We start from the raw sequence: 18,542 nt of genomic DNA, 5'->3' as shown, positions 1-18,542 counted from the left end.
CGCCTCTGTCGCTCCCCGCCGCGTCCCCGCCCGCCCGTCCGTCCGCCTGCCCGCCCGCCCCGCCGCGGTGCCGCTCGGAGGAGGATGATCCGCGAGTCAGGGCGGCTGCTCCCGCCGCCGCATCCCTGCAACACCGACTGACGGCAGCAATAGCACCAGGGCCCGCCCCCCGGGCGCGCGCATTGGGCCGCGCTGCGCTAACTGACGCACGCCGCAGCCAATGAGAAGGCGCAGACCCCTCCGGGCCCGCTGCTCCACTGGCCCATCTCCCTCCCCCGCAGGGGGGGGACCCAGGCGTCCCGGCCCCGGGGCATCCGAGCTGTTCCGAGCTACTCGCAGGCCTCCACCCCAGCGTCCGGGCCCTCGACTATGCAGACCGCAACCCAGCCTTAGTGCTTTTCGGGCACCCAGCGCCTTAGTCCCCCGACGAGTGGGTCGGGCCCTCGGGTCCCGCACCCCCACTCCGGCGGGCCCCTGTGGCAGCGTCCAGGGCTGAGCCAGACGGAAGGGAAGGCTGTGGGCCCCGACCTGGGGCTCCGGGGAGCTCCGGCGTGGGGCCTGGGCCGCAGCGCCCTCTGCTGGCTACGCCCAGGGGCAGGCCCGGGCTGCGGGCAGCCCTAGGGAAGGGGGGACCTGCCCGCGGCTGCTGGTGACTTTTTCCAACCCACAGCCTGGCCCCCGTCTTCCAATGCCCAGGGCCCCCTGGCTTGGAGCCCCCAGACCTAAGGAGGACTTTGCTGTAATAAGAATTGAGGGGAGGGGAGGGAAAGGCAGAGAAGGGGGCAGGGTAGACCTAGGGGCTTGGAGTTTCCCAACCCTGCCTCTTGGGAATCCCAGAGTTTGAAGCATGAGGCCCTGCCTGGAACACTGTGCTGGGGGGTGGGGGGGAGTAGGTTTGGGAGCCGGGACGAGGATGCACATTCGCTGCACCACTGGAAGGAAATGGGCTTCCTCTCCCCTAACCCCAGTATGAGTGTGGCACTGGGGGAAGGCAGGTCTTTCCTCGAAGGGCATCTGTCTGCATCGCTATGCGTGCATATGCGTTGGGGGGCACCCCTTCACTCACTGACCAATAAAAGGGGGAACTAGCATCTTGTGTGTGTACTACAAAGCTGGACGTTGGGTTCTGAATGAGGCTGTGTGTGTGTGTGTGTGTGTGTGTGGTTGTGTGTGCCAGGCTGTCCTGTTTGCCCCAGGACTCTGATTTCCTGCAGCAGGTCTGTGATCTGCACAGCTGGTGGTGGTTAGCACTTCCTTACCCAGAGAGAGCATGCATAAACACCACACCGGAACCACTAGTGCAGGCAGGCGTGTGCACATGGGGGGCACACTCACAGCCATGCACACCTGTACATGTACACACAGGTGTTCTCAAAGGCACACACTGGGTCACCTGCAGAAATAACCCACCCAGGAAGCACATGCTTTGCTAAGAGCAGACACACAACACAGTTGGGGACACATTCAGAGGCAGACACATTGGGGGGGCTGCCCTGGGGTCATCGTGCCCCCCCGGGGTACTTTGCACAGAGCCCTTGGTTACCTAGTGGGATGAGCACCAGCACCCACCTGTCAGAGGGGCACTCCCTCCCCAGCCTGTGAGAGGGTGAAAGGGGGACCCACGCTGCAGGGGGAGTTTTTTAAGAGTCAGGAAGGAGGACCCCTGAGCCAGGTCCTAGACTTGAGGCCCCACTGTGACCTTGGAGAGACCCTCAGGCCAGCCTCACCGAGGCCATCAGAGGAACTGCTGAGTCAGGGCTGTAGATGGGAAATGATGTCTCAGACCGGCCCCCACCTCCCTGCCCTGCCCAGCCCCTGCCACTCCTCTCCCTGCAGCCTAGGTAAGCCACACACACACACACACACACACACACACACACACACACCCCACAGCTGTCCAGGCACCAGGGCATAGATGCGTGGAGAGTGCAGTGGCTTACAGACACCCTGCCTCCCAGATCCTGATAGACAGGCCCGGAAATGGGGGGAGGGGGCAGGGGCAGGGAGGGAAGTGAGCTCCTGTCCCCAGGGCCAGCTCTCTCTGGGCTACCTTTGCCTATCAAGGGCAGGAAAGGTCACCTGGCAGCGCCACACCTCCCTGCTCCTCCCCCCAGCCACAGGCTGTCTCCTCCAAGGCCCAAGGTTCAGACCACTCATGCAGAGGGGCCTCAAGAAGTCCCCCTGCTCACCCCCACCCGCCCAACACGGACACTCGCCTGGTGGGGTGAGCACGCGCCCCTCCCCAGACACAGTCCTGTGGGGACGGGGAGTCAAAGCAGATACAGCGGCGTGTGTCCATGCAGTCACACACACACACTCAACACGTTGTGAAGCTCAGACACACACGCCCGTGACAAGCCAGCCCCACGTCACACAGCCGGCGGGGCAGGCACCCACCTGGGTCCCCATGCAAACACACACACGCCCTGGGAAGAGGCCAGGCTGGGTCTGGGGGTGGCGGGGAGGTGAGCCGCTCAGGCTGCGGGGATGCAGGCAGCGCGGGAGGCGGGCGAGCTCCTCTTGACAACACAATCGCCCGTCTGTTGTTATAGCAACTCGGCCCCCAAATCGTGAAACGGATATTACAGCCTCAGGAGGGGGAGGGGTGGGAGGGGGCTGAGGACGGAAGGAGGGGCCGAGCAAGGGACCCTTCGGAGGACAGGGCTGGGGGGGCCCACCCAGGGCCAGGAGTGCCGCTGAGATGTAACAGGGGGGAGGGGTGACCCAAAATGAGCACTGGGCCAGGGGGAGTGGGGGGCTCTCAAAGCGAGAGGTGTGGAGGGACAAGGGAGCCCTGGGGGAGTGGGCATTGCCAGGCCCACAGATAGGCGCTTTGCAGGTAAGAGTGGTGCTCAGGCCTCCACGCCCAAGACACATCCCCAGCATGGGGGGCAGAGGAGGGAGCTCCCATTCTCGCGGCTGCTGTCTTGAGTCTCCAGACCCAGCTTCAGAACCATCAGGAGACACCCCCCCCAGCCCACCTTCCCCTCCCAGGGGCCATAGCCTTCCTCAGGCAGCGGTGACCCCCAAAACCTCCGAGCAGCATACTCAGGAGGGAAGGGCTGGGTTGGGAGAGGCCGCCGGACGCTAAGAGCTGGATCAATAAGCATTTCCTCTGGAAGTCACTGTCCTTCCGCCGACAGCAGCACAGGCCAGGAGCCTGCCAGCCCCGGAACGAAGCCCCCACCCAGGGGCCTGAAGGCCCTGCAGGGGCCACGGCAGGCCTCCTCCCTACCCCAGCCTGCACTCTGAGCTGCCCCTCTCCTTCCCCTCTCCCACGATTCTCTTCGGTGAGCTCCCCTTTGCTGGAGGTGTTCAAGCCGGGGCTGTAAGCAAAGGAATACCCGCTTTGGGCTGGAGGCGATGGTCCTAGATAACCACTGCCTCCCACAATCCTGGGATGCACCTCATGTTTCCAGTTGTAGACCCCCAAGATCCTGGAACCACCCCCAAAATTCTTATGTTCTAGTTCTACTCCAAGATTCTCATCCCAAGTGTGAGTGAACAAGAAGACCGTCCACAAGATGGATTAACACAGGGGCTGCGACCATGGGCTAAAACATGGCGACAGTTGGGAGGATGGCGCGGGACCAGGCCGTGTTTCTGTCGCACCTAAGGCGCTATGAGTGGAAGCAGCTCAGCACCTGACAACAATTTTCCAGACACGTGAGAGTCTAGATCTCCCAAGATCCTCTGGCTACAAAGTGCTAGAGCCCAAGACTGTAGTCCCTGAGGATTCCGGCCCCCTGGAAGTCTAGGCTCTGATTGCAGGGTAAGTACACGGGCCTTTTTATTCCATCTGGAACATAGAAATATTCACATGAGTCTGTACAACCTTAGGGACACCAGCCCTGGCCCTGCCCTCAGCCACATGCCACCCCACCCCCCTGCCCCAGCCCCAGCTTCCTGCCCCGCACCCCCAGGCTCCCTGCTCTGGTCCAAGTCTTTTCTCCACAGCAGGCATGCGTCCTGGATCCAGTCACAGCTGGGAAGAGAAAAGAGGTTGTAAGGGACACCCTTCCCAACAAGGTAGGCATCCACCTGGCCTGGGCCATTGGGACCAACCCTCATTTCCCTGCTCTCCCCACCCTCACCTGCCCTCAGTGGGAAGACTGGGGCAGGCCCTGGGAGGACTCACCCTCTGTTACAGCCCATTACAGGTGGATGTCAAACACTCCCTCCTCCACCGTCTGTACCTCCTCCTCTCGGATCTCTGCAGGGAGAGGGGGGTCTCTGGGTCCCTATCAGCTCAGCAGCCCTTCCCCCTACACACACCCAAAGGCACCCCCCGCCGCATCCCGAAAGCAAATGCATCCACCAAAAATCAATTCACTGGATGACCAAAGGGGCCGACTTTTGAGGCTCTTTTTCTAAGTTTTCACTTTGCCGCTTTTGCAGCCACAGATCGGTCAGTTTCCTTAAATGTCAATTGCGTGTGTGTTTCACGTTGTAGCTCCCAGCCCTTTGCAAAGGCTCAATGCAGACAGTTTCCTCTTTCCTATTTTTAAGGCCTTATGCCCTGTGCCTGCCTCTACTTTGGAGAGCTTATCCCAACCCAAATGGTCATGGTCAACTGTCTTCAACCCCAGTTTAGCTTCATTATTCAGACTGTTCTCAGAAAATTTCAGGTGGCGAATTGTCTGTCAGTCAGCAAATTGACCCCAAACCACCAGCGGCCCCAAGACAGCCGGTGGGAAATTATCAGTGCAGAGGACGTTCGTTCTCAGAGCGGCCTCCGGGACAGGCAACTGGCTCTCGAATCCTTCATGAATTCCCCTAACAAAATAGGAGTGCAGCTGGAGTCTTGAAGCCCCTTTCACTCTTGTGCTTCTTTATAAATAAGGGTTTCTCTCCTCCCTACCCTCAGAAGGTCAAGGGGAACCTTCCGGCACCCTTACCTGTCCAACCTTTGCTCATCACCCCACCAAAATAAGAATAGCTCAGCTCAAGCTGAGGAACAGCTCCCATGCCGTGTAAGTTACTACATGGCCACGGCACCGTCTCCCTCTCTCCCAGGCCAGTAAAGAATGAGACCCACCCTTACCTGGAGGCCGGGAGCCTCGCCTGCCCGGACGAGGCAGGGAGAAGCTGAAGGCGCGGTGGTGGGTGTGTGTGGGTGAGGGTGAAGGTGCAGACCCCTCCAGGCTCACACTCTGGGCCCTGCGCCGGCACTCGACGGAGAGGCGGTCCTTGCACTGTTTGTGGCAGTTCACACCACAGGCTAGGGGAGGCAGATGAGGAGCCCAGGCAGGGACCATTGGTCAGAACACCCTCCATCCCATTCGGCAGGTCTCTCCCTCTCCCAGGTTCCTCCAGAACAGCTGCCCTACCAAAATAAGAGTCTCTTTCTAAAGTCCTCTCTTCACCTTACTCAGCAGTCTGTGCCCTCTCCAGAATTCTAACCCTGGGCAGCTACCTCACCAAAATAAAAGTCCTCTTAAAAGAAACCCTTCACATCAATCAGCATGCTTCTCTCCCTTTAAGGAACTTCACTCCATGGCAACCGCCCCACCAAAATAAGACTCCCCACCCAGATAGCCACATTCCAAGAAAACCTTTCTTGTCCACTCAGTCCAGTAGCCCTGCCATTCCATCTCACCTCGGCATTTGAGGCCCTGCTTGTAGATACCTAGGATCTGGAATAAAGGAGAGGGCCGTGCTGGGGGGAGGGGTTGCACGACACAGAAGTGACCACCTGCCTCCCCTTCCTAGACAGCAGGGACTAGGATGACCTAGGTTTGACAGGTTGAGAAGGCACCAGCAGGGGCGGGGCCAGGCCAGGACTGAAGGCGGGGCACGAATGGGCGTGGCATAGGCTGCAGGGCCGGGCCCTGGGCAGGGACTCACCAGGGCCTTGCAGTGGCGGCAGGCGACAGGCCGCAGGGAGTTGCTCTCCTGGAAGTTGTGTACAAAGCCCATGCGGCTGCCCAGCACCGAGCTGGAGCGCAGGAAGTAGGAGACCATCTCCTCCCTGCTGATGCAGCCATCCCTGCGCGGGGAGGAGGAGCCTCAGAATGGGCCTTCCCCAGGACTGCCGCCCCCCCCCACCCATCCCACTGGGAAATCCCCCCACCAAATTAAAAAGTCCTCAGGGAACTCCTGATTTGGGGCACCTGACGCAGGGAGAAAGATGTGGCAGGTCTGCTTCCCTAAAGATGACAGCCTTGGAAACCATGCAGGCGGTATGTGAGTTGGAATCAACACAGGGCAGTGGGGTTTTGTTTGTTTGTTTGTTTTGATGCAGAAAAAGAAAGAGCACTACACTCGGAGTCAGGCAGATGTAGCAGCCGCCACTGACTGGTAGTGGGGTCTTGAACAAGTCGATATCCCTTGGCTTCCTCTTCTCACAGTGCGGATAAGAGTGCCCACCCTGCCCTCCTCATGGAGTCGGTGTGGAGACTAAAAGGGGCTGTGCGCCCTCACTACCCACCTCCGTTTCCCAAAGTGTGCTCCGTGGAGCACCAGTGGGAGCCCTGAGAATTAAGAGCCTCTGAAGAGCTGTGGGCAGGTAAGGTGGGGAAGACCTGGGCCCACCCCGCTCCTGTGTGATCCTGCGGGAAAGACATCTGGACTCACATGGCCCCTCTTTTCACCTATTAACGTATTTTGGGGAAGGAGTGAGCATGGACCCTGGAGGTAGACAGATCTCAGTTCAAACCCCAGCTCTGTTACTTTCTGGCCATGTGACCTCCGGCCGGTTCACTTCCCTGTGCCACAATCTCCTCTTCTGTCAACCAAAAACCAAACCAAACCTGTCACCGTGGAGTCGATTCCGACTCACGGTGAGCCTAGAGGACAGAGTAGAACTGCCCCATAGGGTTTCCAAGGTCATCTTTACACAAGCCAACTGCCACATCTGTCTCTTGTGGAATGGCCGGTGGGTTCAAACCGCTGACCCTTCGGTTACCAGCCAAGCCCTTCACCAAAAGGGCTCCTTCCTCATCTATAAGTAGGGATATGTGGTTCCCACTGCTCCTGGGTTCTCGTCAGTCAAGTTAGGTGATATATGTGAAGTGCTCACGGCAGTGTGTGTGCAGGTCCACACACGTCCTCCGCCAAGAGAGCGATTTCACTTGGGGCTGAGGTTCCCGTGTGAAGCTGGGGCCCTCACAGATCTGTGGCCTGGAGACCTCTCCCAGTTGTGTTTGGAGACCCATTACCCTGTCCTGTAGGGTCACTATGAGTCTGAGTAGCCTTGATGCCAAGGGGTTTGAATGGGAGCCAGGTGGTCCTTCAGATCACTAGGGCACTGGGACAACTGCCAATCAGAGTGGATAACGCGGGCACCCAGAGGTGCCTGGGAAGAAAAACCCGGTCGGTCATTGATCTGCTGAACCCTATGGGGTGCAGTTCCGGTCTGGCACACATGGGGGCGCCGTTGAGTTGGAACAGACTCCTAGGTAACTGGTGGGAGTAGGGCCTTTGGACAGAGAACACAAATCTAAGAAGCCCAAAAGGAAAAGACGGACATATTAAGCACACAACAAGTGTTCGATTTTATGTGGAATAAGACAACATAAATGACAGACGGGAAGGAGATATTTTCAAACACAATCAACAGGAAAGGGTTAATATCCATTAACAGAGATTCTGGAAATCAATGAGACAAAGGCCAACAACCCTGGGGAGAATAACGAACAGAGAATATGAGCAGGCGATTAAAAGAAGAAAAATAAATGGCCGATAAACACATGAAAAGATACCCCACCCCCACTAATATTAAAGAAATGCAAATTGAACCAAGACACCGTTTGCCAATCAGGCCGGCAACCATTTTTAAGCCTATTATAGCATCCGGTGTTGGCAAGACAGCCAGGCAATGGCACTGGTCCGCTGCTGATGGGACTGCAAACTGGTGCAACCTTGTCTGAGGTCAGTTGGCACAGCCTCTCTCCTAATTTAGAATGTCAGTATCTTTTGTTCCAATTATCCCACTTCTAGGAATTTCTCCTACAGAAATGCTGCCCGGAGCGAATCAGTACAAGGATGTTTGCGGCAGCCCGGCACAGCATAGTGGGAAACTGGGAACGGTCTACCTGTCCATCGCCAGGAGAGTGGTTAGGTAAACGCGAGTCCAGCCACGCCGTGGAATGCTTTGCGGCTATTCTACAGAATGAGGGGATTCTACATGAATTGATGTGGCAGGATGTGCATGCTAAAGGGTTAAGGGGACAAGAAAAAACAAAAACACAGGTGTGCAGTTCCGACAAGACAGTGATCTTCAAAGACCCTACAAACCCCTCTGCTACAAACATCTAGAAATACTGGCTGAAAATATATCAAGCATTCTTTTCAATGCAGAGATGAGTCTGCAAGAAAAAAAATAGTTCCAGAAACTGAGAGGAAGCTTCAGGATGAGACAGTAAGCTGGGGATTGCAGCTGCCCTGGGAGGGGGTTGCTGGTCTCCCTCCAGGTTTTGTACCCAAACAGGGCCCAGCAAGCACAATAGTCTATAGTAGCAACAACAGTCCCAGGCCACAGGGCCACTGGGGAAGAGGGAGGAATTAAGGCTGAGGCCTGTGCGAAACAGGGACCCTCAAAGTTCTGTGGCCTGGAAACCTCCACTAGTTGTATTCGAGGACCCATTACCCTGTCCTGGACGGTCGCTATGGGTCTGAATTGACTTGATGGCAAGGGGTTTGAATGGGAGCCAGGTGGTCCTTCAGATCACTAGGGCACTGGGACAAATGGCCATTCCAAAAATATACAGACACCTAGATCCTTCCTCCCATTGGCCATGAATGCCAAATTCCTGCCAAACTAAGAGTACAAATGTAAAACTACAGAAGTACCTGAAGAGGTAGGGGAGGAGATTTCTGTAATCTTGAGGGGATAAGGGCCTGCCTGGGAGCCTGTGTGCCAAAAGGGCTTCTTCCGCATGTATAAGTAGGGATGAGGGTCGTGCAAATGGTTAACACGCCCAGCTGCTGACCGAAGGCTGGAGTTCAAGTGCACCGAAAGGCACCTCAGAAGAAAGCCCTGGTTACCCCTTTCTGAAAAATCAGCCTTTGAGAACAGAGTTTGCACTCTGGGGAGCGGGAACTAGCACACAGTGCGCTGTGAGTTGAACTGACTCTAGGGCGGCTGGAGGCGGAAGGGCCTTGCTACAGGGAACAGCCATCCGGGAACCGAAAGGTCTCCAAGTCCTGCACCCTTACTGAAAGAGTGGCCCGGAAAAATCCACCCGCCGCCCCACAGAGACGAGATGGAACTTGTCCACCTTTGCCTCGCCTCTGCGAGGAAAAACAAAGCCACCAACACAAAAAGCCAAGGACAGAAGGAGACTTGTACTCTTACTGTCTGCCCGTGAAGCAGACACCAGACCAACAAAACGGGCATCCCTGTGTCCAAAAAAGACCGAAATGGGACACATCTTGATACTGCTGACCCGTTAACTTTGTTAACAGTGTCGAGAGTGGTTACCTCTGCCAGCTGTTCTTAACGGTGTTAACAGTGGTTTCCTCCTCCAGTGTTAACAGTGTGGGCGGTGGTTACTTGTGCTGGTGGTGTTAACAACGTTAAGAGTGGTTTACTCCCTCCAGTGTGAACAGTGGTAACCTCTGCCAGCTGTTGTAACAGTGGTTACCCCCTCCAGTGTTAACAGTGTGAACATGGTTACCTGTGCTGGTGGTGTTAACAGGGTTAGCAGTGGTAACCTCTGCCATGGGCAAGGTAGGCAGGAACTTTCACTTCTTACTTCAAACACTGGGTTCACTCTAAATTTATCTTACTATCAGGATTTTTTTTTTAACCATGAATTTTTATAATTTGAGAAAAAAAAAAAAAACCCAGATTTTCAAAATATAGGTAACATTAAAAAAAAAAAAATCAATCTGGGTGGACAGTCCCTTTTGATTTGGGATTTGCCTGCTCATCAAAGCAGGGCCAGGGACATTGGGGGAGGGCAGGGAACGTGTTTAACCTACTTCAGCAAACCAGCTGTTTTTCCAAATTGTCACCATATGAACTGTTGACAAGCAAGTGGCTGGTGCTAGTGGCAGGCCTCTCTCATCTGTTCATTAAAACAGGCTGCCCGGGAACTCGACTTGCCCACGCTGTTGCCAGCTGTGAGCTCTACAGATAAAAAGGAATTGTCGTAGCAGTGTCCCCAGGTCAACTCAGGCAGAGCCCCCCAACTGTCTGCACGAGGGAGGTAACACTGAGCCTCCACAGCTGGCTGCCTCCCCACCAAAATAAGAGCCCCTCTCTGCCTTGGTGGCTTCCTCTGCCGAGATCATTTGGTTCAATGGCCTTGGCTTGCACAGGAAGAAACAGAAGCCTGAAGGGGAAGTGAACTGGGCCGCTTTCCCTCTCCCCCAGTCTCCCAGCCCTCTGGGCCTCCTCACTGGTTCTGGTCGAGGTCCCCAAAGGCGCTGAGGTAAGGGAAGTTCCCACGAATGATCTGGAACTCTTCCTGTGAGATGTGGCCATCCCCGTCAACATCAAAGTTCCGGAACACAGACTGGGGGCACAGAGGGACACAAGGGGTGGGAGTGGGCACAGCAGAAGGAGCATCGGGCCTGAGTCCCACATGTTACAAAGGTGTGTCTGAGATGTGGGCGGCTCTCCGGCTTCCCCACCACCTCCCTTTCCCATCCCCCAGCTGACCCCACTCATCAGCATCTCAGTGCTGCACGGCCAACTTGCTACACCCTGTGTCTTCTGGGACAGAGCGCCGGGGGAAATGTCACTAGGGTGGCTCCCGGGGTGGTGCTCTGGCAAAGCTCCCCGACGACCACCAGCAGATTTGTCCCCCAGCCCTCAGGCTCCGGAACCGGCCGCCCGGAGTCTCACCTCCACCATCTTCTCGATGTGCTCTGCCACAAGGGCCTGGTCCAGCTTGGGCTTGGCAGCTGCAGTCCATTCCTCTAGCACCGGGGGCCGGGGAGGCGGTGGCGTGCAGCTCGTGGGGCTGGTTGGCTGTGAGAATGAACAAGCTGGGCTAGGGTCAGGGGTTGAGGGAGTCCAGGACCCCAGGGCAAACCCGGGGGGAGAAGGGAGCCTGTCCAAGGTCACTGCCTCAGTGTCCCCATGTGTCCAACGAGCAGAATGAGTGATGTAGCTGCTAAGAATTCTTCTTGCCCTGAAATCTCAGGGTTCTCAGGTGGGGCAGAGGTGGGGAGGGAGAGCTAGGTAGAGTGGGGAAGCAGGACCTCTCCTCACCGAGGACTTGCAGCGGGGCTCTCGCTGCAGGGACAGCTGGTATAACTCATCCTCTGTCTGGTACTGGTCCAGAGACACCTGGAACACATGTGTCACACCAGCCTGGCCCCTGTTGCTCTCAGGAGCCCACTGCTAAGAGCCCAGAGTCATAGCCCAGAACCAGATTCAGAACCTAGACTCAGCCCACAGCCCATTCAGAACACACCTTAGCACCCACAAGCCAACCTAGAACTCAACCCACAACATAGCTTGACCCCCAGCCTAGAACCCAACCGAGCATCCAGAATTTAGCTCAACCCTGACACCAGTCCAGAGCCTAGAATTCGCTCCAAACCTTAACACATAAGCCCTAGCCCAATATCGAACATCTAGTCCAGATCCAGACTAGAACTAAAATCACCTACTCTAGACTCCAAGACCTTGCTGAGAACTTTTTTCAGAGCTAGAACCTCCGAGCCCAGGACCATGTCTAGAAGCCAGCCAAGGACCCAGAATCCAGAGCTTGGTCCCAAATCTAGAAGACACCTGCCAGGAACTCAACCCAGGACCCAGGCCCAACGTCAAAGCAGCCTGAGGTCTCCATCCCAGCCGGTAACCACACCTTAGTCCACAGCCCCATCTGGTGCCCAGAGCTCAGCTCAGAGTTCTTTCCAAACTACAGAACGCAGCTAGAGCCCGGAACCCAAAGCCAAGCCAGAGCCTCATGTAAATAAAGGACCAGATGTAACTGCCACTGGGCCAATCCTGCCGCTGGGTCTGTCGGCTTCCCACTCCCCGGCGCTCACCGTGAGCAGGCTCAGCAGGTCGGGATTGGCTTGCACTGGTGGCCGCAGGCTGGTCACCATGGCCAACTCCTCCAGGATGCTGAAAAGCTGCTTCATCTTGGCCCCATTGAGCCGGGTCCGGGCAGGGTCCAGCCAGTCAGGCAACGCCAACTGCAGGGCGACCAGGTCCTTGAGGTGCACCCCGAGGATGGGGAAGCGGAAGCCCACACAGGCTGCCAGCCGGCGTCGATAGTTGCCATAATTGCCTGTGGCTGTCACTATTTCTGTCAGACCTTCCCAGAGCTGGAGAGGCAGAGAGCAGAGGGTTACTCACACACACACACACACTTCTTCACAATCTCAACCATTCTCTCCCCCACCCACCCCGGAAACGTGGGAGAAGATGAGGAGCCAGGGCCAGAGGGGGGTGAAAGTTCAAATCTTCCCTCCCTGCCCTCACCACTGGCTCCCTCAGTCCCCAGGAGTCAGGGCTCAGGGGTAATGAACTCAAGGCAACACCCACTCCCAAACGCCACACCTGAACACCAGGTGTGGGCACAGACTACCATTAACATTTAACAGAAGCAGAAACTGAGGCTCAGGGAGGTGAGGCAGCCCCGGACCCAGAAGAGCATCGTTCGTGATAGCAAACGTGGAGCAGCCCAAATGTTCAACAATAGAAGAGAAACAGAAAGTAGGGGAGAGACTTACAATGAAACATTACATGACAACGAAAAGGCATGAAAGATTGCTCCACACCACAGAAGGTAAGGATGTCACCGCCATGTGGGATGAAAGACATAAGACACAGACAATGTATCCAACATGATTCCAGTTATCAAAAGACAAAAAGGAAAAAACCCAACCCATTCCTGGTGAGACCATTCCACTCATGGAGACCCCGCGAGTGACAGACCAGAACCGCTCCAGACGGTTTGCTTGGCTGTCACCTTTAGGGAGGCATATCACCAGGAATTGCTTCCGTGCCACAGCTGGGTGGTTCAACCCACCCATCTTGAAAGTTCAGTCTTCAAGTGCAAACCATGTGCCCCACCCAGGGACCTCTGAGGCCAGTTATAGAAAGTTCAAAACCAGGCCACAAGAAACCGCCCCCCACCCCCTTTTGGGGTGCACAGATAGGTGAGAAGGCTAAAGAGTGAAGCAAAGTCATCATCCCCACAAACGTCCCAGTAGTGGCTCCCTCTGGTGGTCGTGGGGGGGACCTTGTGTTCTAAGACACTGGGAGCTTCTGGGGGCTGGGAAAGTTTTTGATCTTTTCTTTATAATTTCCCCCTTAAACTGGATGTATGTTTTATATACTTTTCTATATGCTTGTTAGATCACCTGAAATACTTTTTAAATAAATAAGAGGGAAGCAAAGCCCTGGAGTCAGGCTGACCTGGACTCGCCACTCTGTGGCTACCTGGTGAACCTGGGAAAAGTAGTTAACCTCCAGAATTTCGTCTGTCAAATGAGGGCCTAGCGCCCGGTGCCCAGGGATGCTCCGCCCCCTCCCCAGCCCAGGCACCTTGACAGTCTCAGGGCTGACATGGCTGTGTGTCTCCTTGAGGCGGGAGATGGAACTGTGACTCAGGCCCCCGACCACCGCCATCAGCGTGTTGAAGTTTTGCAACTGCAGCAGCTTCTGGTGGGGGGAGAAGGGGCGATGGGGGAAGGGAGGCAGAGAGTCACTGGATGGGCCCAGATGGAGTCCCACCTTTCTGGAGGTGAGGCAGCGTGTTCGTGGGAAGGAACATAGCACGGCTGGCTTCTCGGAAGGCTGGGGGCTTCGGGGCAGCAGGGCAGGGGAGCGGGGGCAAGCACCTCTGCCACGTGGACGAAGTGTGTGATGACCAGGGCTCGCTGGGGGGCCGTGGGCTTGCTAAGAACCATCAGCTGCACCCACTGCGAGACGCTGTTGAAGAGGGAGATGAAGCGCTCCAGGACCGGGTTGTCTACGGTGCAGCCGTGAGTCACGAAGCTGTGGTAGTCCTGGAACTGCCGTTGGGTGCGGCCTCAGTCTCCTCGGCGCTTGTCACCCCTGTTCCCTCCACCCCCTGCTGCCCCCCCCTCCCCCCGTGCTATCCGCAAGGACTCCACCTCCCTGCGCTCCCGCCTACCCCGGAAGCCCCGCCTACCCCCTGGAACCACGCCCCCCCGGGAGCCCCGCCCCCGTCTCCGCCCCATCACAGGCCCTGGGGCCACACCAGGATCTTGCAGAAGGAGCGATACTCTAAGTAAGTGAGATGCTCCGCCAGCTCCATGGGCTCTAGGTGGTCGAACAACAGGGACATCTTGCGCTTCTTCTGGGCCACAGGGTTCCGCTGGGTCACCTGCCGCTTCCACTTGTAGGTGGGGCTGGGGGAGCAGGGGGAGTGAGTCTTTTGCTGGGGAGCCCCACCCCTCAATGGCCCCACACTCCCGCAGACATACCACCCAGCTGAGTGAGTACAAGGTTCAAGGCACTGCCTGGGTAGTGCTGTCCCAACCCAGCCCGCTGATCTCCCCGGGTCATGCACTCAACACAACAATGCGTGGAACGCTGACAGGAAACATTGTTTCAACATTCATGGGACACGTTGGGGAAAGGCATAGGTGAAACAGAGGTGAGCAAGACAGGGTTGCTGGCCTCAAGGAGCTCACAGTTTCCTGAGGAAAAGACAGACACAGAAGAAACGGTAGCCACACATGCACAGAGCCTGTACAAAGTGCCATGGGAATGAGGAAGGACCCACTTCGGCCCTCCGAGAGAAACTCGAACTTGGGCTGAGTGTTGATAACATGAGAGAGGCAAGGGGAATGGTACGGACAGAGTGCATGGTGGGAGGGACACGGTGGGCTCCGAGGCCCGTGCATGGACCCGTGGAGCTGTGGCAGGAGGTGAGTGAGATGGGTGATGGGAGATGAGGCAGAAAAACCAAACTGGCCCGAGACTGGGATGGGTTTTGAAGGTGACAGGAAGCCGTGGAAGGTGTTGAAGCCAGAGAGTGACATGACCTTCACCCATTCGATTCAACAAGCATTTATTAAGCACAGATGGTGTGGGATGCGGGGCGCCCCCTTCAGCCCTCCGAGCCCCCCCACGCACACACTCTCGATGTCAATGAGGCTGCTGTGCCGTCGGTTCCCTTCTTGGTCTAGCAGAGCCTTCAGTTCCTTGATCTGCTCAGCCAGTTCTGGGTTCAAGTCGAACTCGGCTGGGAATGCTGAGATCCAGTACCTGGGGGAGGGGCAGAGTCACCCAGGCAGCCCTCCCCATGCCTCCCCAGTAGGCTGCCCAAGGGGCTTATGGGGATTGTAGTCTTTCAAAGAGGAATGGGGCCTATCACGCTTCAAACTGTGTCCCCTCGTGTCCATCCTCAACCGGCTCTTCCCGCTTCTTTAAAGCAGCCCCTTGAGACATCCGCCCCCACTGGGCAGATAAGAAAACCAAGTCCCAGAGGAGAATGGGGCAAACCCATGGAGGCACATCCCCCCCACACCCCATGGACAGAGCTGGGATTCACATCCACAAGGCCCAACTTCCAGGACAGTGTTCTTCCCACCCTCAGGCCTATCAGAGTCTGTAGCCTGAGAAGGTTGCGAGAGCAGTTACGGGAGAAACTCACCTGACCAGGTGACACGTTTTCACCTGCAGTGAATTGGAGTTGTCCTTGCGGGATTGCTGGTAGGTGAACGAGAGAGTTAAGGAAAACAAAGATAGAGCCTGACTCTAGCAAGGGAAGGCAGATAGGGCCTGAATTGTGGAGGGCCTGGTTCTAGGAGACATGCTGGGGGCTCAGCCTGGGATGGAGCGGGGCTGGAGTTCTGAGGATGGAGGAGGCTTGAGCTTCAGGAGAGGATGTGGAGCCGCGGCCTAGGCCTAGGTTCTGGAGGAGGTTGAGAGCAGGATCTGGGCTCTGGGAGAGAGGCAAGAGGCAGGGCCAGGGATGGGAGTAGGGCAGGTAGTCTCCGGGAGGATGAAGGCAAGGCCCAGGTTGGAGAGCGCCTGGGGGGCGGGGCTTGAGCTGTGAGGGGTGGAGCCTAGGCCCTCGCGGGAGTCTGGGGTGCAGCCTGAGTTCTGGCATAAAAGCAGGGCCTACCCTCCAGGGGCGAAGCTCAGTCCTGTCCGGGCTGGGCGACCGGACCCCAGGGTCCCCGGAGAGGACCTCAAAGGATATATGTGGAGCAGTTTTGCCGCCAGCTGAGAGGAGGGGATGTACCAAGGGTGCATCATAAGGAACATGCGTACGAGTTGCGGGTCCCGCACCTTCCCGGAGTCATCTAACTCCGCGGAATCGAAGAGAAGTGGCTTGACCCCTAGTCGCGCAGCTATGGTCCCCAACACTACCCCCAGCCCACCGCGTATCTGGGCCCTCCAGGGACACCCCTGAGCCCGCTCTCTCCCTAGCAGGCTGGATCTGAGGGGTGGGGGAAGGGATGCGTCCGGAGGGGAACCATCTGGGGAGGAAAGAGCCTGGGTTCCCTGGGTCAAGAGTCCAGAGGTCACTTCCTGAGTGCTGGGGGAAGGGGGCACTACTGCAGCAGATAGGCCGCCCCCCATCAGCCGGAAACAGCTCCCAGGCCGGAGATTGCAAGTTCCTCCGGATTCCCCCCCGACACAGATAATGTCTCTCAAGTCAGAGTCTGGGACCCCCCGGGCCTCCCTTCAACGCCGGCTCTGGCAGATTGGGGCAGGGCAACGTTTTCTTTCTCTAAAGCGTGGGGGTCTCTCTACCCTGCGATGAGGTGAAGGTTTTCGTCAGAGAAGCTGCAGGGTGCAGCGCTGGGTGGGTCCAGGCCACGGGTCTGTCTGCGCTCAGAGGCAGGGGCCCGGGTGCAGGCTCTCGGGCTGGGCTCAGCAGGGTGCGCCCTCCCGGGCCACTCACCGAAGGCTTCGATGCAGCCGCGAAGCAGTTCCTCCACCGTGCAGCCCTTGTCCAGGTCCAAGGTGCCCGCCATGGCCGCCGGCGCCGGTGGGCTGGGTCCAAGCTGCGCTCCGGGAGCCTCCCACCGGGGCTCGGACCAGACCCCTGTCCCGGGAGAGGCAGAATCGCAGTCTGCGGAGGCGCCGGCCGGGGGAGCGGCCCGGAGGGCAGGAACCGGGCGGGACGGGCACGCCCCCTGCTGGGCAGGGGCGGAGTCGTCAGCCGCGGCCACTCCCGGGGTTAAACGGTCTGGCCAGGATGGTGCAACCCTCTAGTTGGGAAACGGACCCGCCGAGAGGCTTCCGGCCCTCCCTTGAAGTCGCAGGAGGGCCGAGGGGGCTCCCCGGGGATGGGGTCGAGTCAGCCCCCCGCAGGGTCTCTGCTCCTCGCCCCCTCTCCCCAGAGGCACCTGCAGCACCCGCAGCTCTGCTCTGCGCCCCTCCTGCTTCCCTCCCTCCACAGCCTCCCTTCCCCCGCAGGGTTATTTTGGGAACCCAGAGCCTGAGGGGACCTCGGAGGAATTTCTCCCTGGGATGAAAGGGGGGAGGAGAGAACCCAGGCGTCCTGCCCGCATCGCCCCCTCCTGGGCGCCCGGGGACTGGAGGCAAGGCTGGGACGGCCCCCTAGGGCGTGCCCCTGGGGAGGCGAGCTGGAGTAGGGGGGAGGAACATTCCTGGGGCGGGAGGTGGGGGGAGCCCGCTGAAGCCCAGAGGCGTCTGCTGGAAGCCTAAGCCTGGGAACCTCGCGCTCCCAGGCCACCTCCTCCGTGAAGGCCCCAGGGGTCCCGGCTTACCCCTTCCACAACCCTCTTCCTCCCAGCCTGGGCTCCCGACTTCCAGGCCCCCACCCTATACACAGTCTAACCGTGAACGCCTGCATAGGCTGGCCACGCTCAGGCACAAAGTCGAGCGCCCTAAAGGGGGCGCTAGCTCAACAGGGGTGGCGAATGCGTGTATGACACCACCAGTAACTCCAGTCGCTGGTGGGGTCACACGTACCTATGCAGGGACAGACTTTCATTCCGTACCTAAGTTATTCACCGAAGACAGGGACCCATATTGGGGTGCCAGACGCCCAGCTCCCACAAGGGCACAGACATAGCCTTCTCACACACACAATGGCACCCACACCCATGCAGACCTGCTTCGTGCGCATACCCATCTCTCTGCTCCAGAATGGAAACCCCTGCACCGGGGTGCCTCGGACTGCTGTTCACTCGAACTAGGCCAGTCTCGAGTCCCCGGCCACAGCGGCACTGACATCCGCACACGTGTGCACACACATCTGCTAACGCACCTACACGCATGCACACTCTCCTACACACGTGCACACACCTCCGTAGGTGCGCACACGCCCATTCCGCCGCTTGCCCTTCCTCCGCAGCCCAGAGCGACCCCAGCGACTCGATGTGCCCCACCCCGGGCCCTGGCAGAGCCTTGCCCCACGGGGAGGTCCTTCGCCCCTACACAGGCTTGGGGCGGGGGGCTCCTCAATGGAGTTCCCCGGTGGACTTTCCCTAGGAGCCTCCACGCCTCGCTCTGCCGCTCCCTTGCTGTGACCTTGAGAGTCACTTGGCCCTTCCGAGCCTCAATTTTCTCATCCGTCAAATGGGGGTCCGCGGGGGAGGGACCCGCTGAGACGTGGCCGGGTGCGCAGCGGGTGCCGCCCCCTCCCCCAGATCATCCAGAGCTCCCCGGCTCTCTGGCA

The 18,542-nt window shown here is 58.0% G+C and overlaps 1 protein-coding gene across 1 annotated transcript; it reads right to left on the bottom strand.

Annotated features, from left to right (window-relative positions):
- Positions 1 to 4,154: 4,154 nt before the first annotated feature.
- On the bottom strand, positions 4,155 to 16,919 carry RASGRP2 (RAS guanyl releasing protein 2). The gene is made up of 15 exons (XM_007944809.2): positions 16,797 to 16,919; positions 16,089 to 16,191; positions 15,537 to 15,599; positions 15,017 to 15,148; positions 14,136 to 14,286; positions 13,753 to 13,926; positions 13,457 to 13,573; positions 11,950 to 12,231; positions 11,165 to 11,242; positions 10,796 to 10,921; positions 10,348 to 10,463; positions 5,848 to 5,989; positions 5,600 to 5,636; positions 5,045 to 5,221; positions 4,155 to 4,213 (listed from the first exon to the last, which is right to left on the bottom strand). Exons 1-15 carry the CDS (start codon positions 16,867 to 16,869, stop codon positions 4,155 to 4,157), a joined length of 1,830 nt encoding a protein of 609 aa, XP_007943000.1. The 5' UTR covers positions 16,870 to 16,919.
- Positions 16,920 to 18,542: the final 1,623 nt, after the last annotated feature.

Source organism: Orycteropus afer, unplaced genomic scaffold, assembly GCF_000298275.1.
Source record: "Orycteropus afer afer isolate SDZICR_OR568_19922 unplaced genomic scaffold, OryAfe1.0 scaffold00130, whole genome shotgun sequence".
Lineage (NCBI taxonomy): Eukaryota > Metazoa > Chordata > Mammalia > Tubulidentata > Orycteropodidae > Orycteropus > Orycteropus afer.
This window is presented reverse-complemented; position numbering and strand designations above follow the sequence as displayed.

Excerpts from the sequence above, each read along its gene's own strand:
- RASGRP2 (XM_007944809.2), bottom strand. The coding sequence starts at position 16,869 with ATGGCGGGCACCTTGGACCTGGACAAGGGCTGCACGGTGGAGGAACTG. Across the intron at positions 15,600-16,088 it reads GCGGCAAAACTGCTCCACAT|CTACCAGCAATCCCGCAAGG; the intron begins ATATCCTTTGAG and ends TCTCTCGTTCAC. Across the intron at positions 11,243-11,949 it reads ACCTGCTGAGCCTGCTCACG|GTGTCTCTGGACCAGTACCA; the intron begins GTGAGCGCCGGG and ends CATGTGTTCCAG.